Raw genomic sequence first — 27,347 nt, forward strand, 5'->3', positions numbered from 1 at the left:
CTCCCCGCGCTTCCGGCCGGGCCCGCGCCCCCCAGACGCCGAGAGCCCGCAGCCCCGGCCCAGCGGCGATGGCGCGGCGCGTGCGCGTGCTGGTGGACATGGACGGCGTCCTGGCCGACTTCGAGGCCGGCCTTCTGCGGGGCTTCCGCCGCCGCTTCCCTGAGGAGCCACACGTGCCGCTGGAGCAGCGCCGCGGCTTCCTGGCCCGCGAGCAGTACCGCGCCCTGCGGCCCGACCTGGCGGTAGGGGGCGCGGGGTCCCCACACGGGCAGGGCCGGCTCGCTCCGTTCCCGGGGTCACCCCCTTCTGTGTGAAGGGCGCAGAGCCCTTACCCTGGCACCCGCGGGCAGCGCACCCGGGGGAGGAGCCTTTGGGCGCGTGCCCCTGACCAAAGACCCCTCCGCAGCTCGGAGCCCGGGCCCAGAGCCCCCAGGAACCTCCCTGCGAGTCCTCGTGGGAACTGGATCTGCCGGAGGCAGAAGCCGCGACCCAGAACTCTTGTCTTTCAGGATAAAGTGGCCAGTGTGTACGAAGCCCCGGGCTTTTTCCTGGACCTGGAGCCCATCCCGGGGGCCTTGGACGCTGTGCGGGAGATGAACGACCTACCGGAGTAAGGAGAGAGGGGGCGGGCGGAGTCCTGGGCGGGCTCCCGGCTCTCGGTGGTAACCGCGACCTTCTCCGCAGCACGGAGGTCTTCATCTGCACCAGCCCCCTGCTGAAGTACGACCACTGTGTGGGTGAGAAGGTGTGGCTGCCCCGCCCCTACTCCGCACGTGGAGCTGCCTAAATCCTGATTTTAAAAAGAAACCACCAGAAACCCAGAAGGTCGGGGGTGGAGGGCTCTCAAAGGCTTAGACCCCACTCCCTGTCCCTGAATTCCGGCTCCCATCAGGCCCTGCTCACAGACCTGTGTCTTCTACACAGTACCGCTGGGTGGAGCAGCACCTGGGGCCCCAGTTCGTAGAACGAATTATCCTGACAAGGGACAAGACGGTGGTCTTGGGGGACCTACTCATTGATGACAAGGACACAATTCGAGGTTGGATCCGTTATCCTTGGCAGCCTCCAGGCCTCTAGCCTGCCCTGATTAGGGAGAGGAAGTAATCATGCCCATTACAGATGTCAGCGCTGCCTTTCTTGTCCCAGGCAACGAGGCGACCCCGCGCTGGGAGCACATCTTGTTCACCTGCTGTCACAATCGGCACCTGGTCCTGCCCCCGACAAAGAGACGGTTGCTCTCCTGGAGTGACAACTGGAGGGAGATCTTAGACAGCAAGCGAGGAGCCGCGCAGCGGGAATGAGCGGGGATGCCGCCGGCAGCAGCTGGAGCTGAAGGGCGGGCAGGGGCCACCACACAGCCGAGTCAGGGCGGCATCGTGCTGGTGCCTCTGGCCCTGTGGAGTGGAACAGGCAGATACCGTTAAGCGCTGTGCTGCCGGGCCCCAGGCCCAGCCACCCGGTACCTCCCGAGAGGCTGCCGCTGGCCCCTGGCTTGCGTGGAAATAGTGGGAAAACCAGTTGGAACCCTTTAATAAAAGACCTTGGCTTTCTGGTCTTCTAGGACCCTTTATTCGGGAACATAAAGGGACAGGCTCCCTGGGTGGGTGCTGATGAGCCCTTCCCTCCCCTCTGAGCCCAGTGGTCCCTGAATCTGCACCATTTCCATGCCCATGTGGATATCATTCTTGTAGCACCTGCCATTCCTGGGCCATGTAAGGGGTCAGCCTTGAGGAGGTACACAAGAGGCAAGGACCCCCCATTTTCCCTGAGCAACTTTCCATCAGGTCCCACGCACCTTCTGTTGACCAGGTGGCACCGTGGACATGAAGCCACATCCTTTATGTTGCTGTCTCTTCCTGTCTCCCTTGAGCACCATTTTCACTGTGTCCCTCATGAGATACACTTCTGGGGTAGGGCTCCCCATCACTGAGTGTGACAGCAAAGGAGGAGGGCCAAAGCTTTCAGCTGGGGGGGTGGAGTGGTGAGGGGGGAGCAGGAGGGCCAAAGCTTTCAGCTGGGGGGGTGGAGTGGTGAGGGGGGAGGAGGAGGGCCAAAGCTTTCAGCTGGGGCAGTGGAGTGGTGAGCGGGGAGGAGGAGGGCCAAAGCCTTCAGCTGGGGGGGTGGAGTGGTGAGGGGGGAGGAGGAGGGCCAAAGCCTTCAGCTGGGGCGGTGGAGTGGTGAGGGGAGAGGAGGAGGGCCAAAGCCTTCAGCTGGGGCCGTGGGGTGGCAAGGGGAGAAGATGCAGTTCCCAGGGCTGGCACCTCTACTCTGACATACCATCACCTGCATGGCCTTGTGCTTGATGCCCAATGGCCACATTAAGTCACTGGGCTGTCACTCAAGGGCAGGGACCATATCTTCATCTTGGAATCATGGTGCCTAGCAGATAGCAGGGCTGGGTGGACAGTCAATGCTGGGCCACAGGTTATCCAGGTTGGCATCCACCAGGCCCAAATGCCCAGCTTGGTGAGCCCCTGGGGGAGGTATCCACAGCCCCGAAGGGGGCACCACATCTTCCCAGGGTGAGATCCTTTTACCATGAGGCATCTCATTCCTATCCCTGAAAACTACTCCAGACACTTCTGTTAAGGGATAATCCCTGATTTCCCGCAGCAAAGGCAGCTCTCCTAAGCCTCAGTCCCAGCTCTTGAGAACACTGTACTGCGAAGCCTCTGGGTCCAGGCACTTGGCCACTTCTTACACCAGGGCCTGAGCCTGGCAGTGGTGGCACCAGACGTAGAGTAGAGAGTGCCGGCCTGTGAAAGCAGCTCCACTTTGATCTCCGCGTGCCTCGGAGTCTGGCTTCCTCACTCCCGACGGCGTTTCATCACAGTGTAAATGCCTGTCCTGCTGAAAGAACCCGCCTTTCAAATGGCTGAAAAGGCACCAGTGGGGCAGCATATGCTCCCCCTGTTCCTTGTGTCCACATCAGGACCGTGGTCTCCGGCAGTAGGGGTGCTACAGTCTCGTGGTCCCCGTGGATCAGCGCTGCCGTGGGGCCATGCTCCTCGGCAGTGGGATACCCAGGGCAGAGTGCGCCTGCCGGCTGCGGGCCTCGGCCACCTGGTGTGGGGAGCAGAAGTCCTCCAGGAAGATCTGTGCCAGGTTCCGGAGCCTGGCACTGGCCGAGAGGGAGAAGCGAAGCATGCACTGCACCACGGGCGCGGCGGTCAGCTCCGGGGGAAAGCTGCGGCCCGGCGGGCTCAGGTGCATGAGCGTGGTAATGGCAGACAGCACCGTCTCCTCGTTGGGGCTGGACAGGCAGTTGATGATGAGTGGGACGCCTCCTGCCTGCAGGATGTGCTCCTTGTTGGCCCGGTCTGGGCACAGGTTGCACAGGCCTCCTGTGGGAGACCAAGGAAGAATCTGGATGCTGTAGCCCCGGGCCTCCTGCCAGCTCCCCAGCTCATGAACCCCAGGGAGGGCCCAGGCCGCTGAGAAGCTGGTCCCAGCACAAGCGATCCAAAGCCCATTCCGGCTCCTGCCTCCTCGGTTCTAGAAAGGCCTGCCTGCTCCTGCCTGCCACAGCCCAGCCTTCCAGAGGTGCGCACAAATCCCTTTCTCGGTTCAGCCAGTTCAATGGCTGATACGCTTTCTTTTTTCCCTTTCTTAAATGTAAAAACCTAAAACAAGGCCGGCCCAGGCACAGTGGCTCACGCCTGTAATCCCAGCACTTTGGGAGGCTGAGGTGGGTGGATCACCTGAGGTCAGGAGTTCGAGACCAGCCTGGCCAACATGGTGAAACTCTGTCTCCACTAAAAATACAAAAATCAGTCGGGCGTGGCAGGTGCCTGTAATCCCAGCTACTTGTGAGGCTAAGGCAGGAGAATCGCTTGAATCTGGGAGACGGAGGGTGCAGTAAGCTGAGATTGCACCATTGCACTCCGGACTGGGCAACAGAGTGAGACCCTATCTCAAAAAAATAAACTAAAAACCTATAATGTATCATCACCTTAGAACAATTTATAAAAATTATAAACATATAAGATGATGGTTTCATGGGTATATACTTACACCAAAATTTATCAAATTGTACTCTTTAAATATGTACAGTTTATTATGTCCATAATATAGCAATAAAACTGGTAAAAATACTAGAATGGGCTGGGCACAGTGGCTCACACCTGTAATTCCAGTGCTTTAGGAGGCCAAGGCAGGAGGATCCCTTGAGCCCAGGAATTCAAGACCAGCCTGGGCGACATGGCAAAACTCTGGCTCTACCAAAACACACAAAATTAGCCAGGCGTGGCGGTACATGCCTGTAGCCCCAGCTACTTGAGTGGCTGAGGTGGGAGGCCTGTCTGAACCCAGGAGGTAGAGCTACAGTAAGCCATGATCGCACCACTGTACTCCAACCTGGGCGACAGAGTGAGACTTTGTCTCAAAAACAAATGGCTCAAAAACAAACAAATTATAGGCTCACGCCTATAATCCCAGCACTTTTGGGAGGCCGAGGTGGATGGATCACCCTGAGGTCAGGAGTTCCAGACCAGCCTGGCCAACATGGTAAAACTCCATCTCTACTAAAAATGCAAAAATTAGCTGGGCCTGGTGGCATATGTTTATAATCCCAGCTACTTGGGAAGCTGAGGCAGAATAGCTTAACCCGGTAGGTGGAGGTTGCTGAGATGGCACCACTGCATTCCAGCCTGGGCGACAGAGCAATAGTACGTCTCAAATGTCAGGCGGCTGACTGAACATTGGTTTTTCATCCCACAATCTGAAATATGTGAATACATGTAAGTATTTAGTAAAAATGGGATACTCTGCTTGCTGCTTGGTCAGTTTTCTGAGATGGGGTCGGGTCTCCCTATGTTGTCCAGTCTGGTCTTGAACTTCTGGCTTCAAGTCATACTTCTGCCTCAGCCTCCCTGGGAGTTAAGACTACAGGCATGCACCACTGTGCATGGTTTACGCCAGCTTTTATTTTATTTATTTAATTTTTTTGAGACAGAGTTTTGCTCTGTCACGCAGGCTGGAGTGCAGTGGCGTGATCTCGGCTCACTGCAATCTCCACCTCCTGGATTCAAGTGATTCTCCTGCCTCAGCCTCCCAAGTAGCTGGGATAACAGGCATGTGCCACCACGCCCAGCTAAATTTTTGTAGTTTTTGTAGAGATGGGGTTTCACCATGTTGGCCAGGCTGGTTTCGAACTCCTGACCTCGGGTGATTCACCTGCCTCGGTCTCCCAAAGTGCTGGGACTATAGGCATGAGCCACTGTGCCCGCCCCAGCTTTTTACATTTAACAATATATTGTGATTAGCGGGGCATGGTGGAGCCCACCTATAGTCCTAGCTACTAGGGAGGGTGAGGCAGGAGAATCGCTTGAACCCAGGAGGCTGAGGTTGCAATGAGCCGAGATTGTGCCATTGCACTTCAGCCTGAGCAAACGAGTGAAACTCCATCTCAAAAACAAAACAAAGCCAAAAAAACCCCAAAACAATGTATTGTGAACATCTTTCCATGCCAATAAATGCACATTCATGGCTATGCAGTCATTGTAGATTAATGGTAAGGAGTGTACCATTTGACTTATGTACTGTAATTAAGAGATTAGAGCATTTTAATGTTATTTCCATGTCACCGTTACTAGGATTCTGGAGGAAAACAGAAAAGGCAACAGTGAGACATCAGTGGTTGGTTCTGCATCAAAGAACTCATGTGCTCAGGTAATGTGGCCGGAATCCCACCCCCATTCCCTCAGGTCAGGCCCCCTCAGTGTAATGACCTCTTGGCCTTGGGGACAGATGCTACCTTGTTTTGGGGGTCACTCTGCTCAGCACTGGCTGCTCACTGCGGGAAGATGACTTTCCGTGCATCCTAACGCAGCTTTCTGTCATCGCGGTACCCCTCCCTTTGGTTCCTGCTCACTGGAGGAAGCCACCTCTCAGCTCATTTGCAAAACATGCCCAGTGTCCTGAGGGACCAATCAGGAGTGAAGGCCACAGCTCTACCCACTTGCCCTGTTTTTCTGGAAACTAACAGAGAAGATTTACCTGAACCTGAAACCCAACTAAGACACCTTCCCCAGCCGGAGGGAGAGGTGCCCATGGTGCCCCTGCCAAGGACCCTCCTCCACTGACGGGGGCAGGAGCCTGCCAAGGTTTCACTCTGCCCCCTGCTCCCGAGCAGCACCTGGGTCAGACTGGTCCTGCTTTGGGGAAACTTTTTTGTTTTTTGAGACGGAGTCTCGCTCAGTCGCCCACGCTGGAGTGCAGTGGCGCGATCTTGGCTCACTGCAACCTCCACCCCCCAGGTTCAAGTGATTCTCCTGCCTCAGCCTCCCGAGTAGCTGGGATTACAGGCACATGCCACCACGCCTGACTCATTTTTTTGTATTTTTAGTAGAGACGGGGTTTTGCCATGTTAGCCAGCTGATCTTAAACTCTTGACCTCAGGTGATCCACCCATCTTGGCCTCCCAAAGTGCTGGGATTACGGGCGTGAGCCACCGCGCCCAGCTGGAGGAACATTATTACAGGATCCCACTGCATGTGGAGTAAATTCCAGACCCCCGTGTGCTCCTTACCCCTGAGCTGTCCTGTCTGTTCTTCCCTCTCCCTGGCACTCACTGCAGTCGCCAACCTCAGTCCATCCCTGAGACCTTTCAGCCCCCAGCTGTCACACGCTGACACCCTCTTGCTGCTAACAAGCCCTCCACGGCTCTCCTTGTGAGTTGCGTCTTCCTGGGATACCAGACTAGGCGCTCTGCCATGTCGGGGTGGCCCTTTGTCACCCAGTTCTTTAAGCACTGACCCGGGGGGGAAAGGGTTGAAAGAACCATGGATGGTCAGGGGTCTGGACAGGTTGGCTCCCTGACATCCCGCCCACCCTGGACTTCTGTAGTTCTTAGATCTGGGCTGCAGCTCATAGGCAGGACATGTCTGAGAGACAGAGGGGGCTCTTTGGCCTCTCTGGAGTCCTGAGAAAGAGAAGCAGCAGCAGAGGGCAACTAGGCACTGGCTGAGAGCCTCTCCCCATGGGGCCCTTGGAGCCTCCCTTGCCAGTCCCACCTCAGCACTTCCTAAAGCACAGGGTGGCCCCTAGCATGGCTGCCTTCTGTCCTTCCACCACGAGCTGTAAGGCAGGGCTCAAGCTCCTGGAACTGTGGACACTTCACTGAGCATGCACTGGACACATGACTGAACCCTAGAAACAAGTGCTATCATCACCCCCATTTCCGTGGGAGAAGTCAAGGCTATGAGAGGCTGAGTGAGCTGCCCACAACGCTAAAGAAGGGGAGCCTTCTGCCCCTCCCAAGGGAAATGGCGGCCCTCTGGAAGCAGTAAGGACAGCTCATCCAGCCTTGGGCAAATGCCAGGTTCAGCCTGGAGCAGGGGCAGTGGCAGTGCTATGGTTGGACTCAGCTGCTCAGACACACCCGCGGCATGTCTCCTGAGCTGACAGGGGAGCAGCCTCCTGTGCACACTGGACTGCGGGTGGGGTGATGGGATTTCTCTCTGTGTAAAGTGTGATAAGATGAAGCCCAAGTCACGGCCTGCCAGCTGAGTCATCACCACACCCAGGTGCACCTGGGCAGGACACGGCCACCCAGACTGCAGAAAACCAGAGGGTGGGGGCAGGAGGCGGCCTCAGGAAAGCCACTCTCTCCCACCCTCCCCACGCAGAGGCCCGGGAGTCTCCAAGGATGGGCCGGGTGCCTGCCGGAGCTCACCAGCTGCTTGGGCACCCTCCGCAGTAGCAGGGACCTTCCTGAAGTCCCTCTGCTGGCCGGGCACGGTGGCTCAAGCCTGTAATCCCAGCACTTTGGGAGGCCGAGACGGGCGGATCACGAGGTCAGGAGATCGAGACCATCCTGGCTAACACAGTGAAACCCCGTCTCTACTAAAAAATAAAAAAAAAAAAAAAAACTAGCTGGGCGAGGTGGCGGGCGCCTGTGGTCCCAGCTACTCGGGAGGCTGAGGCAGGAGAATGGCGTGAACCCGGGAGGCGGAGCTTGCAGTGAGCTGAGATCCGGCCACTGCACTCCAGCCCGGGCGACAGAGCAAGACTCTGTCTCAAAAAAAAAAAAAAAAAAAAAAAAGAAGTCCCTCTGCTTGGTAGGCAGTGTCCCTTAGAGATGAAGAAGGGGGTGAGGGCCAGAAAAGAAAAGGGCAGAGAGCTTCAGGGCAGGAAGGCTGACCTGGAGCAGAAAGATGAGCCAAGATGGCGCCAGAGGACCCACAAGAGGCCACAGCCACAGCTGCTTTGAGCTTCTCCCTGGGTCTACCTGTGTGAACCTGCCCTGAAGAACTGAGGAAGGCCATGGAAAAAGAGCAACGTGGAAACTGGGAGCTTCTTAGAATGCTCAGTAATAGTCAGACGGCTAAATTATGGAACATGTATATGATGAAGCAGTATAGAGTACTTTTTTTTTTTTTGAGTATGAGCCTCGCTCTTGTCGCCCATGCTGGTGTGCAGTGACACGATCTCGGCTCACTGAAACCTCCACCTCCTGGGTTCAAGTGATTCTCCTGCCTCAGCCTCCCAAGTAGCTGGGATTACAGGCATGCACCACCACGCCCAGTTAATTTTGTATTTTTAGTAGAGACGGGGGTTTCACCATGTTGGCCAGGCTAATCTCGAACTCCTGACCTCGTGCCTTGGCCTCCCAAAGTGCTGGGATGACAGGCGTGAGCTGCTATGTTTGGCAATATTTACAGTTCTTAAAAATAATGGGCCGGGCGCGGTGGCTCAAGCCTGTAATCCCAGCACTTTGGGAGGCCGAGACGGGTGGATCACGAGGTCAGGAGATCGAGACCATCCTGGCTAACACGGTGAAACCCCGTCTCTACTAAAAAATACAAAAAACTAGCCGGGCGATGTGGCGGACGCCTGTAGTCCCAGCTACTCGGGAGGCTGAGGCAGGAGAATGGCATGAGTCCGGGAGGCGGAGCTTGCAGTGAGCTGAGATCCGACCACTGCACTCCAGCCTGGGCGACAGAGCGAGACTCCGTCTCAAAAAAAAAAAAAATAATAATAATAATGTCTTCAGATTGGGCGTGGTGGCTCACGCCTGTAATCCCAGCATTCTGGGAGCTGAGGTGGGTGGATCACGAGGTCAGGAGATTGAGACCACCCTGGCTAAAACGGTGAAACCCCGTCTCTACTAAAAATACAAAAAATTAGCCAGGCACGGTGGTGGGCGCCTGTAGTCCCAGCTACTCGGGAGGCTGAGGCAGGAGAATGGCCTGAACCCGGGAGGCGGAGCCTGCAGTGAGCAGAGATCACGCCACTGTACTCCAGCCTGGGCGACAGAGCGAAACTCTCAAAAAAACCAAAAAAAACAAAAAAAAAGTCTTCAAAGGCCAGGTGTGGTGGTTTATGCCTGTCATCCCAGTACTTTGGGAGGCCGAGGTGGGTGGATCACAAGGTCAGGAGTTCAAGACCAACATAGCCAATATAGTGAAACCCCGTCTCTACTAAGAAAAAAAAAAAATACCTGGGCCTGGTGGTGTATCCCTGTAGTCCCAGCTACTCAGGAGGCCGAGGCAAGAGAATTGCTTGAACTCAGGAGGTGGAGGTTGCAGTGAGCCGAGATTGCGCCACTGCACTCCAGCTTGGGTGACAGAGTGAGACTTCACCTCAAAAATTAAAAAAAAAAAAAAGTCTTCAAAGAATAATTCATGTTAGAAAATGCCTGTAATTTTTTTTTTTTTTTTTTTTTTTTTTTTTTTTTTTTGAGACGGAGTCTCGCTCTGTCGCCCAGGCTGGAGTGCAGTGGCGCAATCTCGGCTCACTGCAAGCTCCGCCTCCCGGGTTCACACCATTCTCCTGCCTCAGCCTCCCGAGTAGCTGGGACTACAGGCGCCCGCCACTGCGCCCAGCTAATTTTTTCTATTTTTAGTAGAGACGGGGTTTCACCATGGTCTCGATCTCCTGACCTTGTGATCCGCCCACCTCGGCCTCCCAAAGTGCTGGGATTACAGGCGTGAGCCACCGCGCCCGGCAGAAAATGCCTGTAATTTAAGATGAAGGAGGGAAGGACACCAGATTGTACATACAGTAAGATAGGCCCGCTAAGATGCCACCTACTCTGAGAGCTTTCTGTGACCACCTAACCTGCCCCCAACTACGTCCCCTGCACCAGGCTTTGCTTCTTTCCCTCACACTTGCTGACATTACAGTAGTTATCTGTCAAAATGTTTATTGGCTGTTGCTCCACTAAACTATAAACTCTGTGAGAATGGGGACTCTGCCTTGTCTCACTCTCTATCGGCAGCCTCGCATGTAGCAGGTGTTCAATAAATAGGAAACTGTTATCCCTACAGATATTCTTTTAAAAATTAAAAAAGCCGGGGACAGGCATGGCGGCTCACTCCTGTAATCCCAGCACTTTGGGAGGCCGAGGCGGGTGGATCACTTGAGGTCAGGAGTTCCAGACCAGCCTGGCCAACATGGCGAAAACCTGTCTCTACTAAAAATACAAAAATTAGCCAGGCGTAGTGGCGCACACATGCAACCTCAGCTACTCGGGAGGCTAAGGTGGGAGAATCGCTTGAACCCAGGAGGCAGAGGTTGCAGCCAGTCACGATTGCGCCAACTGTGCTCCACCGTAGAGGACAGGGAGAGACTCCATCTCAGAAACAAAAGAAATGGCCAATACTAAGTGTTGGCAAGGAAGTGGAGCATATAGCATAACCTGGTGTAACTACGTGGAAAGTGATTTGGCAGCTTCTCATGACGTTCAACGCACATCTACCCTAGGACTGAGCAACTCCACTCCTAGGTGAGAAATGAGTACGTATTTGTATGAACATGATCCTAACAGCTTCATTCATAAAGCTTCCAAACTAGGAACAACTCAAATCTCCCTCTACAGGTAGATGGATAAACAAATTGTGGCACATCCAAAGGAATGGACGATGATACTGCAACAATTTAGATGAATCTGAAAAACGTAATGTTGAGTGAAAGAAACGAGATACGAGAGTAGATCCTGCATGATTCTGTTTGTATGAAGTTCAAGAACAGGCAAAACAAATCCAGGGGATAGAGGTTAGAATAGTGGTTGCCTTGGAGTGGGAGATACTGACCCAGCGTGGGTGTGAAGGGAATTTCTACGTCTTGGTTTAGAACCTGCTTACATGGATGTACACATAGCTCAGTGAATTTCAACATTCACCAAACTGGCACTTAAGATATGTGCATTTTATTCTGTTGATCATACTGCAATCTTTTTTTTTTTTTTTTTGAGACCAAGTCTCGCTCTGTCGCCCAGGCTAGAGTGCAGTGGCACCATCTTGGTTCACTGCAAGCTCTGCCTCCCAGGTTCACACCATTCTCCTGCCTCAGCCTCTCGAGTAGCTGGGATTACAGGCGTCCGCTACCTCGGCCGGCTAATTTTTTTGTATTTTTAGTAGAGATGGGGTTTCACTGTATTAGCCGGGATGGTCTCGACCTCCTGACCTCGTGATCCACCCACCTCAGCCTCCCAAAGAACTGGGATTACAGGCATGAGCCACCGGGCCCCGCCGCCATACTGCAATCTTAAAAACGATTATAAAACAGAAAACAGAACAAGTTCTGACTGCCTAATGAACATGCTCTGGACAAGACAGAGAAAACAAGCAGCAAGGGCTGGGCCTTCGAGACTTCAGGAAACACAGGAACTCTATATGAGAACCCTGAGGGAGGCAAAAGAGGAAACCCCACATGAAAGCAAGATGAGAAAGCTGGAGACTCGGGGAGGTCAGGTGGGTGACCTCAGCTCACACGCCATGTCGGGCACTGGTGCAGGCAGCGACAACCCGGACCATGAGGGGAAGGTCAAAGGATGGTCCCAGGGATTAAATGAGGTGATGGTGGTCGAGCACGGTGGCTCACACCTGTAATCCCAGCACTTTGGGAGGCCGAGGGTGGATCACCTGAGGTCAGGAGTTCAAGACCACCCTGGCCAACATGGCGAAACTGCATCTCTACTAAAAATACAAAAATTAGCTGGGCATGATGGCATTCGCCTGTAGTCGCAGCTACTTGGGAGGCTGAGGCAGGAGAATAGCTTGAACTCGGGAGACGGAGGTTGCAGTAAGCCCAGATCGTGCCACTGCACTCCAGCCTGGGCAACAGGGCGAGACTCCATCTCAAAAACAAAACAAAACAACAAAACAAGGTGATGCTTCTGACAAGCGCTTAGCTGGCACCTGGCACCTGGTGGCTGGGCAGGTCCTCGGTGAGGGCAGCTCAAGATACAGCTACATCTGGGGACTCGCCCATGCTGAGATGAATCAACCCAGGGTCAAAGTCTTCACAGGGGGCCGGGCGGGGTGGCTCACGCCTGTAATCCAGCACACTGGGAGGCCAAGGCCAGTGGATCACCTGAGGTCAGGAGCTCTAGACCAGCCTTGCCAAGACGGTGAAACTCCGTCTCTACTAAAAATACAAAAAATTAGCCAGGCATGATGGCAGGCGCCTGTAATCCCAGCTACTCGGGGGTGCTGAGGCAGGGAATCGCTTGAACCCGGGAGGCGGAGGTTGCAGCGAGCCAAGCTCGCGCCATTGTACTCCAGCCTGGTGGGACAAGAGCGAGACTTCATCTCAAAAAATATATATATATATATATATTACATAACAAGTATTATATTATATATAATAAATATAATATATATTATATATTACATATATATTTTATATTACATATATTATATTATATATTATATATATCTCTTCACAACGGATTATTTGTTCTTGGGTTTTCCTTTAGTGTCTTGCAAATGTCTCCTTCGATTTCAAGTCTGAAGGACAGACAGTACATAGAGTAAGCTACCCTTTGTGTAAGAAGGCAGGGTGAAGAGGAACACACCTCCGTGTATGAACTCACCCTTGCAAGACGCCAACGTGTAATAAGGAAATGGGTTAGTATGAGACAGGGAACAAGGGAGAAGGGACCAGAATGGAGGTGAGACTTCTGAAAATACCCTGTAATACAGTTTTGACTTATGCATCACGGCTTTTCATAATTTTTTTTTTTTTTTTGAGACAGCGTTGTGCTTTGTCGCCCAGGGTGGAGTGCAGTGGCGCGATCTCGGCTCACTGCAACATCCCCCTCCCGGGTTCAAGCGATTCTTCTGCCTCAGCCCCCCGAGTAGCTGGGAGTATAGGCATGCATTGCCATGCCCGGCTAATTTTTGTATTTTTAGTAGAGATGGGGTTTTGCCATGTTGGCCACGCTGGTCTCAAACTCCTGGCCTCAAGTGATGCACCTACCTAGGGCTCCCCAGTGTTGGGATTACAGGTGTGAGCCACCGTGCCTGGCCTGTCACACAGCATTTAAACAAGACAGTTCTTTACTGACCGACAGGGCAAGGGTGTCAAAATTTGTTGCTAAGTTAAAAAAAAAAGATACAGAGGCTGGGCGCAGTGGCTCATACATGTAATCCTAGCACTTTGGGAGGCTGAGGTAGGCAGATCCTGAGGTTAGGAGTTAGAGACCAGCCTGGCCAACATAGTGAAACACCGTCTCTATTAAAAATACAAAAAATTAGCCAGGCGTGGCCGGGCGCGGTGGCTCACGCCTGTAATCCCAGCACTTTGGGAGGCTGAGGCAGGTGGATCACGAGGTCAGGAGATCGAGACCATCCTGGCTAACATGGTGAAACCCTGTCTCTACTGAAAATACAAAAAAGTTAGCTGAGCCAGGTGGTGGGCGCCTGTAGTCCCAGCTACTCGGGAGGCTGAGGCAGGAGAATGGCGTGAACCCAGGAGGCAGAGCTTGCAGTGAGCCGACATTGCACCACTGCACTCCAGTCTGGGCAACAGAGTGAGACTCCGTCGCAAAAAAAAAAAAAAAAAAATTAGCCAGGCGTGGTGGTGGGCACCTGTAATCCCAGCTACTCGGGAGGCTGAGGCAGGAGAATCGCTTGAACCCAGGAGGTGGAGGTTGCAGTGAGCCGAGATCCTGCCATTGCACTCCAGCCCGGGCAACAGTGTGAGACTGTCTTGAAAAAAAGATACAGGCCGGGCGTGGTGGCTCAAGCCTGTAATCCCAGCACTCTGGGAGGCCGAGACGGGCAGATCACGAGGTCAGGGGATCGAGACCATCCTGGCTAACGTGGTGAAACCCCGTTTCTACTAAAAAATACAAAAATCTAGCCGGACGAGGTGGCGGGCGCCTGTAGTCCCAGCTACTCGGGAGGCTGAGGCAGGAGAATGGCGTAAACCCAGGAGGCGGAGCTTGCAGTGAGCTGAGATCCGGCCACCTCAGTCCAACCTGGGCGACAGAGCGACCCTCTGTCTCAAAAAAAAAAAAAAAAAGAAAAAAAAAAGAAAAAAGATACAGCATATAGAGACAGCATGCCACCACATGTGTGTAACATGCAGGAAATTTACTGTATACATATTTGTTTATAAATCCTGAAAATATCCCTGGTGAGCACACAGAAACAAATACTTGTGGTTGCCTCTGGAAAAAGCTACTGAGGGAGAGCTACTGTTCACGACTCTTTGAATTTCATACCACCTGAACCAGTTATGTATTAACATAGACAGCGTGCACACACATGTACCCTGCTTGTGCCTGGTACTAAAGGGAGGGGGAATTGGTCTGGGAGTCAGGGCATATGGGGAGGTGGCCTTTGCGTAGGTCGGCGACAGCCTGAATCTAGCCTGCTGAACAAATGGTGAAAGTGGCTGGAGACATCCAGGGAGAGATTAATGGAGCGAGAATCTCAATGTCACCTCCTTCCTGAGATGGGAATCCCGCTACATGTGGATGGCAGGAGAACTTCTTCTGAAGCAGAAAGACGTGTGGCCCAGGATCAGTAAGAGAAGGAGACACAGGGCAGCCGCCCAATACAGAAAGGAAGCAGGGCTCTGTGTCCGGCAGACCCAGTGAGAACCCCAGCACTGTCACTGAGGACCAGGTGACCAGAGCCAGCTACTGAATTTCTCTAAGCCTTGGTTTCTTCACCAGTAAAATGGGCAGAGAAAGTAAATGATGTGATCAGCACATCTTGCTCGCACACACAGGTGATGTGGAGTGAGCATGCACCTGCTCAGAGCTAGGGGCTGGCAGTGCCAGACCTGCAGCCTCACACACAGAAAAGTGCCGGCACATACAGGCAGTTTATCAACGAGAAAGCAAGTGCCTGCGTAGCCAGTACTGAGGTGATCCATAAGCCTTCACATGTGCCTTTCTGATCCAATCCTCTCCCTCCCTCAGAGGTGCACACCTTCCTAATCACACTGTAAGTATTACTATGTGTATAGCATCATTTGCTAAATATTATGTTTGTAAGATTGTTGCGTGCAACTGTAGATTTCATTTTCGTTGCTAAATAGTACAAATACCTGGCCAGACACGGTGGCTCACGCCTGTAATCCCAGCATTTTAGGAGGCTGAAGTGGGTGGGTCACAAGGTCAGGAGCTCAAGACCATCCTGGCCAATGTGGTGAAACTCCGTCTCTACTAAAAATACAAAAATTAGCCGGGTGTGGTGGTGGGCACCTGTAGTCCCAGCTGCTCGGGAGGCTGAGGCAGGACAATCACTTGAACCCAGGAAGCAGAGGTTGCAGTGAGCCGAGATCACACCATTATACTACACCCTGGGCGACAGAGCGAGACTCCGTCTCAAAAAAAAAAAAAAGAAAAATATCCTGTGATGTCAGTATCCATTCTCCTGACTGTCTCCAGTTCGGGACTGTTACAGACAGTACTGCTGGTGGCATTTCACTGCATGTGAATGTACCCTAGCCCTATGGATTTAAATGCTGGGTCATGGGGTGCGCCTGCTATCCTCAACTTTACAAAATACTGTTTTCCTTTTCCTTTTTTTTTTTTTTTTGAGACGGAGTCTTGCTCCGTTGCCAAGGCTGGAGAGCAGTGGCTCGATTCCGGCTCCCTGCAAGCTCCGCCTCCCGGGTTCACGCCATTCTCCTGCCTCAGCCTCCTGAGCAGCTGGGACTACAGGCGCCCACCACCATGCCCGGCTAATTTTTTGTATTTTTGGTAGAGACGGTGTTTCACCGTGTTAGTCAGGATGGTCTCGATCTCCTGACCTCGTGATCCACCCGCCTCGGCCTCCCAAAGTGCTGGGATTACAGGCGTGAGCCACCGCGCCCGGCCTTTTTTTTCTTTTTTGAGATGGAGCCTCACTCTGTCACCTAGCTAGGATACTGGCTCACTGCAACCCCCGCCTCCTGAGTTCAAGCAATTCTGCCTCAGCCTCCCAAGTAGCTGGGATTACAGGCATGCACCACCACGCCTGGCTAATTTTGTCTGTATTTTAAGTAGAGATGGGGTTTCACCATGTTGGTCAGGCTGGTCTCAAACTCCTGACCTCAAATGATCCACCCATCGCGGCATCCCAAAGTGCTGGGATTACAGGCATGAGCCACCGTTCCCAGCCCAAAATACTGTTTTCCAAAGGCTGATGAGGATTCATTCATCAGCCTTTATCGGAACACCACTACCTTCTGGTGGCAGCTACATGTATTGCAGGAAACAGAACACAGGAAAGAGACTGACCTGAATTCTAGGAGGCCACTTTCTTAAAACTTTTTTTCTTTTTTTTTGAGGAGTCTCACTCTGTCACCCAGGCTGGAGTGCAGTGGTGCGATCTCGGCTCACTGCAACCTCCACCTCCCGGGTTCACACCATTCTCCTGCCTCAGCCTCCCGAGTAGCTGGGACTACAGGTGCCCGCCACCATGACTGGTTAATTTTTTCCATTTTTTAGTAGAGCCGGGGTTTCACCGTGTTAGCCAGGATGGTCTCGATCCCCTGACCTCGTGATCCGCCCGCCTCGGCCTCCCAAAGTGCTGGGATTACAGGCGTGAGCCACCGCACCCGACCTTTAAACTGTTTCAGTAACAAAACTGCTAAGTAATCTATGATTCTCTTGGATTCAATCAGTTTTCATGAAAGCAGAAAATTATCTCCTGATTCCTTCATATCTCCATGCAACATCTAGGATGGTGCAGGTATACAGGACATCTAAGAGTCAGTAAATGGTGCTGTGGGCAGATACTCCCAAATGAATTCCAAAGGCTACCAATGCTTTCATTTAGGACTTCAACTCAGAATTCTTTCATTCAACGACTATTTACTGAGATCTTGGCTTTACATCTAGTTTCCATAATTCATCCACCTCCCATCTAACATCCCAAACAAGGGCAGCTCTGGCCTAACCAAGGCACCCTCCCAGTGTCTGTTCCTTCTTTTTTGGTTTGTGGTTTTTTTGGAGACAGTGTCTTGCTCTGTCACCCAGGCTAGAGGGCAGCGTTGTGATCATGGCTCACTGCAGGCTCCACCTTCTGGGCTCGAGTGATCCTTCTGCCTCAGCCTCCTAAGTACCTGGGACTACAGGCGTGTACCACCATGCCTCATTAATTTTTTATAGTTTTTTTTTGTAGAGATGGGGTCTTACTATGTTTCCCAGGCTGGCCTCAAACTCCTGGGCTCAAGTGATCCTCCGACCCCAGCCTCCCAAAGTGCTAGGATTACAGGCATGAGCCACTGCACCCAGCCCCAGTGGCAGTTCCTCTGTAACACTGGTACAATGTGGCCCCCGACTGTGGGCACTACCAGTTGCAGCAGAAATTACTTCCCACCAGAACTCACTCAGGGATGTGGCAGAGGCAGCAAGGTGCCATAGAGACAAAGAACACAGGAAGAGGCTGGGCGGGGTGGCTCATGCCTGTAATCCCAGCACTTTGGGAGGCCGAGGTGGGCGGATCATCAGGTCAGGAGTTTGAGACCAACCTGACCAATATGGTGAAATCCTGTCTCTACTGAAAATAGAAAAAAATCAGCTGGGCGTGATGGCATGCACCTGTAATCCCAGCTGCTCAGGAGGCTGAGGCAGGAGAATCGCTCGAACCCGGAAGGCAGAGGTTGCAGTGAGCACTGCACTCTAGCCTGGGTGACAGAGACTCTGCCTCAAAAAAAAAAAAAAAAAAAAAAAAGAACAAGGGACTAGAGTCTGAGCCTGGTGCCAGCTGGGTTCCCGGGGCACGGAATTTGGATCCTGGATGACAGGGGCGAAATCCTGGCTCCAGTCATCACTAACAGCGGGAGCTCCAGGCAGTGGACTTGCCCTCACTTGGTGGTGGGGGTTCCTGATATGTAAAAAGGGGTTAGAACCATCTGCCTTGCTGTTAATGACAGATTCAGAGGCCTTGTGGGCAGGGCGGGTTCAGGTGGGCGTGTGGTGAGCACATGGTGTGCACTGGGTGGGCGTCCAGAAGAGGCAACTTTTATCCCAATAGCACCCAAACAAGAACCCTGCACCCTGGGGAGAAAAGGCAGCCAGAAGCACAGGAAAGGGTCAATAAACTAGTTCTACAATTGCTCTAAATGGGCAAATCCACGAGAGGCCACAAGAGGCCAGTGACTTGAAAACTCATGCATGTTCTCCGCAATCGCTGTAACCGGATTCTTCCTCACGGCTGTGGCGTGCCCACGGCAGGCAACTGAGAGGAAGCCACAGGAGACCCCCCCCAGAGAGGAAGGTGAGCGAGGCCAGGCTGCTGCTGGTGAGTGGTTGCTGCCACTGCAGTTCCGCTGCCACCGCTGATGGGTGGAACTGCAGTGGCAGCAGGGTGGCAGCTAGGGCCAGACTGAAGCCCTGCCTGACATCGAGAGAGCAGGGGCTTCTCTAGGGGCCTGCAGGCCCCCAAGCATGGAAATAAAGGAAAATCTTGAGTCCCTTCATGAAATTCCAGGCACCTAGCTAGCCCTGAGAAGCAAATGAACAACTTGATAAGCAAGAAGGTAACAGTTAGCTTAAAACAATAGCCAAGGAAGTCAGAATCAGGGGATGTCTGGTTCCCCCACAGAAATTAAAGATAACATCTGTCTGTTTTTGAGACAGTCTTGCTCTGTCGCCCAGGCTGTAGTGCAGTGGCACGATCTTTGCTCACTGTAACCTCTGCCTCCTGGGTTCAAGCGATTCTCCTGCCTCAGTTTCCCGAGTAGCTGGGATTACAGGCTTCTGCCACCATGCCCGGCTAGATTTTGTATTTTTAGTAGAGATGGGGTTTCACCATATTGGCCAGGCTGGTCTTGAACTCCTGAGCTCAAGTGATCCACCTGCCTCAGCCTCCCAAAGTGCTGGGATTACAGGCGTTGAGTATCTGCGCCCAGCCTAAAGATAACATCTTAACATCTGTCCTTGAGTTGCTTTTCAGAAACCTGGACCCCCAACAAACAGTTCCCCTGGCACTGAGACCTCAGATAAGGGGAACTGAAAACTGCACTCTGACCACTCTCCAGACTCCCTGAGGGGCCTAGGGGACACGCTCACAGGTCATAGCTAACATTCTTTTTTGCTGATGCCAAATTTGTAGACAAAGCCTCACCTCCCTGCCCAATCACAAACCAGAAAATCTTTGAAGCCACCTACCTATGAGCCCATCCCTTGGAGACATACTGCCTTCTTAGGCCAAACCAATATATAGCCTCCTGGTGTTGATTTAAAACTTTGTCTGTAACCTCTGCCTCCTACCTTTAAACACCCTTACCCATAAGCCGTCTGGGAGTTTGGGTCTTAAGCATGAGCTGCTGGATTCTTCTTGCTTGTCATCCCGCAATAAAGGCCTCACTTTGGGCTGGGCAGAGTGGCTCACACCTGTAATCCCAGCACTTTGGGAGGCCAAGGCAGGCGGATCACCTGAGGTCACGAGTTCGAGACCAGCCTGGCCAACATGTCGAAACCCCATCTCTACTAAAAATACAAAAATTAGCCAGGTGTGGTGGCAGGTGCTTGTAACCCCAGCTACTCAGGAGGCTGAAGGCAGAATTGCTTGAACCAGGTAGGCAGAGGTTGCTGTGAGACGAGATCGTGCCATTGCACTCCAGCCTGGGCAATGGAGTGAGACTCTGTCTCAAAAACAAACAAACAAACAAAAAACAGAAAACAAAGCCTCACTTTCTCACACTGCAATTTTGTCAGTAATTGGCCTTAGTATGCAGGGTGAGCCAATCCATTTGGTTGCATAGCATCCAGCTTCCAGCCCTCAGACAGGAGGCAGAATGCTGGGCCAAAGAGCAGGCCTCAGAGCTGCCACAGCAAAGCCAGCATGGAAGAGCACCTGTGAGCGTGGCCGCTGCAGGCACAGACGGAAGGAAGCCTGCATTCTCACGCTGGCCTGTGACAGCCAGACAAGGGGCAGATGTCTGCACCACAGCTTCCTTATTGATAAAATGAGCCATTTGGAGTAAACTTCCTACCTTTCACTCCACAATCCTAGGAATTGGAACTCCTGTAAGGGCAGGAAAACGGCCAAGGGAATAGCTTGTAGACTCTGACTGCTTTGGGTTTAAGTCTCAGGTCTGGTACTCTTTATTTTTTTGAGACGGAGTTTCACTCTTGTTGCCCAGGCTGGAGTGCAATGGTGCGATCTTGGCTCACCTCAAACCTGCTTCCTGGGTTCAAGCGATTCTCCTGCCTCAGCCTCCCGAGTAGCTGGGATTATAGGTGCGTACCACCGCGCCCAGCTAATTGTATTTTTAGTAGAGATGGGGTTTCTCCATGTTGGTCAGGCTGGTCTCAAACTCCCGACCTCTGGTGATCCGCCCACCTTGGCCTCCCAAGGTGCTGGGATTACAAGCATGAGCCACCACGCCCAGCCTAGATCTGGTACTCTTTAAACCTTTGGCCAGCCCACGGAACCTCCCTAAGCCTCAAAGTCCTGATTGGAAAGAAGGCAGTATAAGCACATCTACTTCAGTACTATCTCCAATGCACAGGCGCGGTGGCTCAAGCCTGTAATCCCAGCACTTTGGGAGGCCGAGACGGGCGGATCACGAGGGTCAGGAGATCGAGACCATCCTGGCTAACACGGTGAAACCCTGTCTCTACTAAAAAATACAAAAAAACTAGCCGGGCGAGGTGGCGGGCGCCTGTAGTCCCAGTTACTCGGGAGGCTGAGGCAGGAGAATGGCGTAAACCCGGAAGGCGGAGCTTGCAGTGAGCTGAGATCCGGCCACTGTACTCCAGCCTGGGCGATAGAGCCGGACTCCGTCTCAAAAAAAAAAAAAAAAAAAAAAAAAAAGAAGCAAGCGCCTGGCACCCAGTGGGTGCTCCCCAAGTGTGAGCTAATGCCATCTGTGATAGGGGTACAACAGCACCAGGCCAGCAGCCAGGCTCTCCCCACATAACATTGCCTGGGCACCCTCTGGGAGGCTGAGGATCGGCGTTCCTGTCATTCCGTGATGTTTTTCCAGAAGGTAAGAATTCCTGGAGCAGATGAGTGGTTCCCTTGATAGGACGTTATCCCATCCCCCACCTCACCGCTCTGGGAGAAGGGGCGACTGCTTACCCTCAAAGGGTTTTGGGTATCATTTGTCTTGGATGACAACCAAGGGGATCCTGTCTACGGCTGCAGACACTGACCCTAAAAGAGCACTGTAGTGCTTCATTCAATTCTCTCGACGTGAAGCAGCTGCGGGCACTGTCCCCATCTGACAGATGATTGGAGAAGAGCCCACACCCAGATGCCTGCCTGCCTGACCCCAACGCCCAGCTCTCGTCCAACTCACTGTGCTGTTTGCCAACAAGCAGACATTTGTTTTGTTTGTTTTTGTAGGGACAGGGTTTTGCTATGTTGCCCAGGCTCCTCTCGAACTCCTGGGGACTCAAGCGATCCTCTTGCTTCAGCCTCCCGGAATGCTGGGATTATAGGTATGAACCACCCTGCTCAACCAAGCAGATACGGGTTTTTTTTTTTTTTTTTTTTTTTTTTGAGATGGAGTCTCGCACTGTCGCCCAGGCTGGAGTGCAGTGGTGCCATCTCGGCTCACTGCAAGCTCCGCCTCCCGGGTTTACGCCATTCTCCTGTCTCAGCCTCCCAAGTAGCTGGGACTACAGGCGCCCGCCACCTCGCCCGGCTAGTTTTTTTTGTATTTTTTTTTTTTTAAGAGACAGTCTCACTCTGTCACCCAGGCTGGAGTGCAGTGGCGTGATCTTGGCTCACTGAAATCTCTGTCTCCTGGTTCAAGTGACTCTACTGCCTCAGCTTCCAAGTAGCTGGGACTACAGGTGCGCACCACCATGCCCAGTTAATTTTTGTATTTTTAGTAGAGACGGGGTTTTGCCATGTTGGCCAGGCTGGTCTCGAACTGACCTTAAGTGGTCCACCTGCCTGGGCCTCCCAAAGTGCTGGGATTACAGGTGTGAGCCTCCTGAACCAACCCTGCTCAGGGGTGCTGCACCAAGTCATGGCCAGGACTCCACACTTATTAAATGAAGATCCCTTGCTTTTCCTTCCCCTTCTCTCCTCCTCCCTAGGCCAAAAGGCCTAAGCACTCAAGCCATGCAGACAGAAGCAAGGCTGGCTCAGGCTCAGGGAGGTCACAATCTCAGGGCTGCCAAAGGGGATAAAAGACTCAAAGCCCAAAGCGCAGCAGGAGCCTTCTCCGGAAACAGCAGAATAAGTGCCTGTCGGGGATCCCCAAGCAGAGACACTAAGAGAAAGGGAAACGCCGCCAGTAAGAAAATACGTGGGGGCTCTCCTTCTCAGTTACGCATAATAAATATACGAGAAATTTCATCTGCAGAGGGTCCCACGGAGGGATTCCATGCTGAGAAAGCTACTGTGCTTGGGGCGGGGCGAGGCTTGCTCTGGCAGAAGAAGAGAAAAAAAGGAGGAAAAAACGGTTGGGAAAAGTAAAACTGGTGATAATGACCCCAACAATTCTAGATAAAGTAACTGCACAGAGACGCAGATGCACAGACACACACACCCACACTTCTGCTCCCACAACCACCTGCGAGGCAGGCAAGGCAGGTGAGGAAACCACGCTCGGAGAAGGGACAGGAGTCAGCTAGGAATCAGCTGAGAAGTGGAGACGCTGGGGCTCAGTCACCCACGCGGGGAAGCTGCCCAGGGTGGCAAGAACCCAGGCCAGGCCCACGCCGCCCCCATAGCTCAGTGGACCCGGACCTCAGGGTACCCCTGTCCTGGGAAAGTTGCTTCCTGACCCTGAGGAAACGCCAGCAGGAAAGACTCCACTTGGTAAACATTTTTTGTGGGGACTGCTCTGTGACTTCCGCCAATTTTTCTCCTGGGTCAGCGGCTTGATTTGGAGGAGCTCTATCGCCCCCTGGTGGAGGTTTAGCCACATGCATCTGTAGGGGCCACAGTCACCATTCAAAAAGCAGCAGCTGTGTGTGGGCAGAGGCATGAAAAGAGAGGGGATGGAGGACATTTTAGAGACCAACTTTTTAGAATATTTGTTTGGCATAATAATCTTCTAGAGGAGCTGGCATCACTCGGGGACCTGGGCAACTAGGGCTCCTGCGCTGGCTTGGCTTTAGCAGGCCCCACTCTGGTCCTCTGCAGGGCAGTAAGTCCAGGGAACTCACCCAAAGCCCAGGGCCGCCCTTCCCCTGTACCTGGAGCTCCAGGCCCTAAACCTGCTCCCACGGCCGCATGGGCCTCTTTCCTGGATCCTGACTCCCAGGGGTGAATGCCACCGTTGGTGTGCGCACTTCCAAACCCAGGGAGTGGCCAAGGGGCAGCTGTCTGTGGGGGTGTGAATCTGCTCACACATGTGCTGGAGCCCCCTCATGGAGAGAAGACCCTCATTTGTAGTCTAGTCCCAGGAACCTCCTCTCCTCTCCTCTTTAGAGGAGACCTGGGCGGTCTTTGAAAAATTTGAATCACACTTATAATAATGTATTTTTAAAAATGTGTTACTCGGGCCAGGCGTGGTGGCTCACGACTGTAACCCCAGCACTTTGGGAGGCTGAGGCGGGCAGATCACCTGAGGTCAGGAGTTTGAGGCCAGCCTGGCCAACATGATGAAACCCCATCTCTACTAAAAACACAAAAATTAGCCAGGCATGGTGGTGGGCGCCTGTAATCCCACCTGCTCGGGAGGTTGAAGCAGGAGAATTGCTTGAACCCAGGAGGCAGAGGTTGCAGTGAGCTGAGATCGCACCACCACATTCCAGCCTGGGTGACAGAGCAAGACTCCATCTCAAAAAATATAATATAATATAATATAATATAATATAAAATAAAAATAAAATAAAATAATAAAAAATAAAATAAAAATAAATAAAATAAAATAAAATAAATAAAAAATAAAATAAAAAAAATTAAATAAAATAAAAATAAAATAAAATAAAATAAATAAAATTTAAAAAAATAAAAATAAAATAAAATAAAATGTGTTACTTGATCCTATCAAGACCTTCAACCCAATTTCTAGATTATAGAAAATAAAGGGGATAAAGAAACAAACCACAAAGAGGCAATGAGACAAACCGGAAGGGGGAACATTTGCATTCCTGGTTGGGGCCTTCAAGAATCAGTGTTATGAAATGAGGGTCTGTTTAGGGTTACAAGAGATTTATCTCTTGGGGCCAGGAGTTCGAGACCAGTCTGGGCAACACGGTGAGATCCTGTGTCGACAACAAATTAAAAAAAAAAAAAAAAAAAAAAAGCCGAGTTCGAGACCAGTCTGGGCAACACACTCAGATCCTCTTGAAAACAAATTAAAAAAAAAAAAAAAAAAAAAGGCCGGGTATGGTGGTGTCCACCTGTAGTCACAGCTACTCGGGAGGCTAAGGCAGGAAGACTGCTTGAGCCCAGAAGTTTAAATTTATGGTGAGCTATGATCACACCACTGCACTCCAGCCTAAGTGACACAGTGAGACCCTATCTCAAAAAAAAAGAAAAAGATTTAAGATAATTTATGTAGTGACTTCCTTCCAATGGGTATAATACATAATACATAAAGAGGGGAAAGAAAGAGTAATTTTACAGTGGAGAAGCCTGACAAGACTTCAGCCAGGTGATTACGTGCGTGTTGCCCAGGTGGGAGTGCAGTGGCTATTTACAGGTGCAATCATGCAATCGTAGCACACTACAGCCTCAAACCCCTGGGCTCAAGCGATCCTCCTGAGTATCTGGGGCTACAGATGAGCACTGTGCATGGCTTGAAAAAGGAATTTTTGTTTGTTCTCAAAATTTTGTTTGCTTCAAACTATTTCCCACGGCCTAGATCTAAGCTCCTGCAAGCTCTGGTGCCGCTTAACTCTCTAAACTCTTTTTGTGCCATTCTTCACTTCACTACAATGATCCTGCCACATTCGTCTTCCTTCTGGCTCCTTCCTGTTTTAAGGCCTTTGCCCATGCTGTGTCCCTGCTAAAATGCCTTTCTCATGATGGCCAAAACGGATGTAACCCCCACCTTCTACTGCTGTCTCTCATCACCGCATTTATTTCCTGCTGAGCATCATCTTTTTTGTTTGCTAACCACCTGTCCCCCCTACTAGAATGTAAGCTCCTGAGGGGCAAACACTTTCCCTAACTTGTTCACCATACTCCAGCATTTAGAGCAGTAGTTTGCATATACGGTACATGCCCAGTATCTGCCCAGTGAATAAATCAATAGGTCTTAAGATCATAACTACAAAAGAAGCCATAAGTTACAGACTGCAAGCCATCTCTGCTTCTCCTGATATGAAAACACTAAATATGAGTTACTTTTGTTTCTAAGACAGATTCTCGTTCTATCACCCAGGCTGGAGTACACTGGCCCAATCCTAGCTCACTGCAGCCTCGTCCTCCCAGGCTCAAGCAATCCTCCCACCTCAGCCTCCTGAGTAGCTGGGACACCACGCCAGACTAATTTTTTTTTTTTTTTTTTTTTTTAAGCAGAGATGGGGTTTTGCCAGGCTGGTCTTGAACTCTGGGACTCAAGTGATCTGCCTGCTTCGGCCGCCCAAAGTGCTGACATTACAGGTGTGAGCCACCTCACCCACCTGAAATTGGTTTTTTTTTTTTTTTTTTTTTTTTTTGAGACAGTCTCGCTGTTGCCCAGGCTGGGGTGCAGTGGCGCCATCTCGGCTCACAGCAACCTCCGCCTACCGGGTTCAAGTGATTCTCCTGCCTCAGCCTCCCGAGTAGCTGGGATTACAGGCACCCGCCACGCCCAGCTAATTTTTGTATTTTTAGTTAGAGACGGGGTTTCATCATGTTGGCCAGACTGGTCTTGAACTCCTGATCTCAGGTGATCCGCCTGCCTCGGGCTCCCAAAGTGCTGGGATTACAGGCGTGTGCCACCGCGCCTGGCTACAAAACTGCTCTTTTTAAAACATCTTTTTTTGAGACATGGTCTCACTCCGTCGCCCAGGCTGGAGTGCAGTGGCGCAGTCTCAGCTCACTTCGGCCTCTGCCTCCCGGACTCAAGCAATCCTCCTGCTTTGGCCTCCAGAGTAGCTGGGCCTACAGGTGCACACCACTGTGTGCGGCTAATTTTTGCTCCCGCTTAGCTGGGATTACAGGCACTCGCCACCACGCCCAGCTAATTTTTGTACTTTTAGTAGAGACGAGGTTTTGCCATGTTGGCTAGGCTGGTCTCGAACTCCTGACCTCAGGTGATCCCCCTCCGCCTCGGCTTCCCAAAGTGCTGGGATTACATGTGTGAGCCACCACGCCCGGCCCCAAGGACTCACTTCTAACTCACTTATCTCACCCTGGCCCATTTAGGTATCTAGCGAACGGGCCCAGCCCTTACCAATAGCAAACTCCACCAGGGTCTCGTTCTCCTCCGACAGCGAATCGAGAAATAAATCCAGGACCTGCAGCTGCCGCAGATACTCGTAGTTGCTGGGGTCATAAGCGAAGTTGGCGAGGTTGGCGAGGACTTGCTCCTTGGCGTCTGCAACGGGAAAGCCGCACTGGAGCCAGGTCCGGGCGGCGGTCACAGTCGACCCTGCCACCTGGTCCCACCGTGGCTCTCACCTTGGCTCTGGGTCTCCTGGAATTCCGTGACCAGCGCCTGCAGGTATCCCAAACGCCCGACGTGGGGGTCCACCTTCGGCTTCTGGGCCATGGCCGGCGTGACGGAGGACCCCAGGGACGGGCGGGAGGGTAGGAAAGGTGCAGGGGGAAAGCCGAGCGAGACCCTCACCCACCCTCCACCTGTCTGGCGAGGGAAGACGCGGGGACGGCAAACGGGTTTCTTTCTTGGGTTCAGACTCTGCAGTAATTTGCAGCTGGAAATGGGATGTGGGGAGATGGGCCGGGGTCTCAGAATCCTGTAGGAGTTGGGTCTGAAAATCGAAATTGGGGCGCGGGAGACAGGGAACCGTCTGCGGGTTGGGGCTAGCGGAGTGGGCACTGGCGCCCAGCCCCCGGCTGCCGGGCTCGGTTCCAGGCTCCCAGCGGAAGCCGCACTGTCCCCACCCCCAAAGGCGCGGAAGGGGCGGGGCAGTCGCCGAACTCCTTGGCGCGCGTGCGCGGCGCGCTTTCGGTTTTCTGGTCGCGGAAGCTCTTTACCCTGCGCTGGAACCCGCTGCGACACGCTTCGCCGAGGGAGGTGTGGGCGTGGGTGGGTGTACTGCGAGGAGCAGCCTTGTCTCCCATATCCCATGTCCAGCTGCAAATTATTGC

The 27,347-nt window shown here is 52.5% G+C and overlaps 2 protein-coding genes across 5 annotated transcripts; one reads left to right on the forward strand and one right to left on the reverse strand.

Annotated features, from left to right (window-relative positions):
* On the forward strand, positions 1-1,555 carry NT5C (5', 3'-nucleotidase, cytosolic). 2 transcript variants are annotated; one of them, XM_008011785.3, is made up of 5 exons: positions 21-242; positions 510-610; positions 685-745; positions 925-1,039; positions 1,147-1,555. In XM_008011785.3, exons 1-5 carry the CDS (start codon positions 69-71, stop codon positions 1,299-1,301), a joined length of 606 nt encoding a protein of 201 aa, XP_008009976.2. In that variant the 5' UTR covers positions 21-68; the 3' UTR covers positions 1,302-1,555. The 2 variants fall into 2 exon arrangements, with proteins under 2 accessions (XP_008009977.2, XP_008009976.2); XM_008011786.3 differs by lacking the exon at positions 925-1,039 and having other exon boundaries at positions 1-242; positions 685-737.
* On the reverse strand, positions 1,556-27,347 carry ARMC7 (armadillo repeat containing 7). Of its 3 annotated transcripts, none has more exons than XM_073005044.1 (3): positions 26,697-27,329; positions 26,470-26,613; positions 1,556-3,344 (listed from the first exon to the last, which is right to left on the reverse strand). In XM_073005044.1, the coding sequence occupies exons 1-3, from the start codon at positions 27,325-27,327 to the stop codon at positions 2,983-2,985; spliced, it is 1,137 nt and encodes a 378-aa protein (XP_072861145.1). In that variant the 5' UTR covers positions 27,328-27,329; the 3' UTR covers positions 1,556-2,982. The 3 variants fall into 3 exon arrangements, with proteins under 3 accessions (XP_072861145.1, XP_037849186.1, XP_037849185.1); XM_037993258.2 differs by having other exon boundaries at positions 3,087-3,344; positions 26,534-26,613; positions 26,697-27,347; XM_037993257.2 differs by lacking the exon at positions 1,556-3,344 and adding an exon at positions 21,663-23,104 and having other exon boundaries at positions 26,697-27,336.

Source organism: Chlorocebus sabaeus, chromosome 16, assembly GCF_047675955.1.
Source record: "Chlorocebus sabaeus isolate Y175 chromosome 16, mChlSab1.0.hap1, whole genome shotgun sequence".
NCBI classification, from domain to species: domain Eukaryota; kingdom Metazoa; phylum Chordata; class Mammalia; order Primates; family Cercopithecidae; genus Chlorocebus; species Chlorocebus sabaeus.

Excerpts from the sequence above, each read along its gene's own strand:
- NT5C (XM_008011785.3), top strand. The coding sequence starts at position 69 with ATGGCGCGGCGCGTGCGCGTGCTGGTGGACATGGACGGCGTCCTGGCC. Across the intron at positions 243-509 it reads CCCTGCGGCCCGACCTGGCG|GATAAAGTGGCCAGTGTGTA; the intron begins GTAGGGGGCGCG and ends CTTGTCTTTCAG. Across the intron at positions 611-684 it reads GAGATGAACGACCTACCGGA|CACGGAGGTCTTCATCTGCA; the intron begins GTAAGGAGAGAG and ends CCTTCTCCGCAG.
- ARMC7 (XM_073005044.1), bottom strand. The coding sequence starts at position 27,327 with ATGGGATATGGGAGACAAGGCTGCTCCTCGCAGTACACCCACCCACGC. Across the intron at positions 26,614-26,696 it reads CCAGGAGACCCAGAGCCAAG|ACGCCAAGGAGCAAGTCCTC; the intron begins GTGAGAGCCACG and ends TTCCCGTTGCAG. Across the intron at positions 3,345-26,469 it reads CCTGGTGGAGTTTGCTATTG|GAGGCCTGTGCAACCTGTGC; the intron begins GTAAGGGCTGGG and ends GGTCTCCCACAG.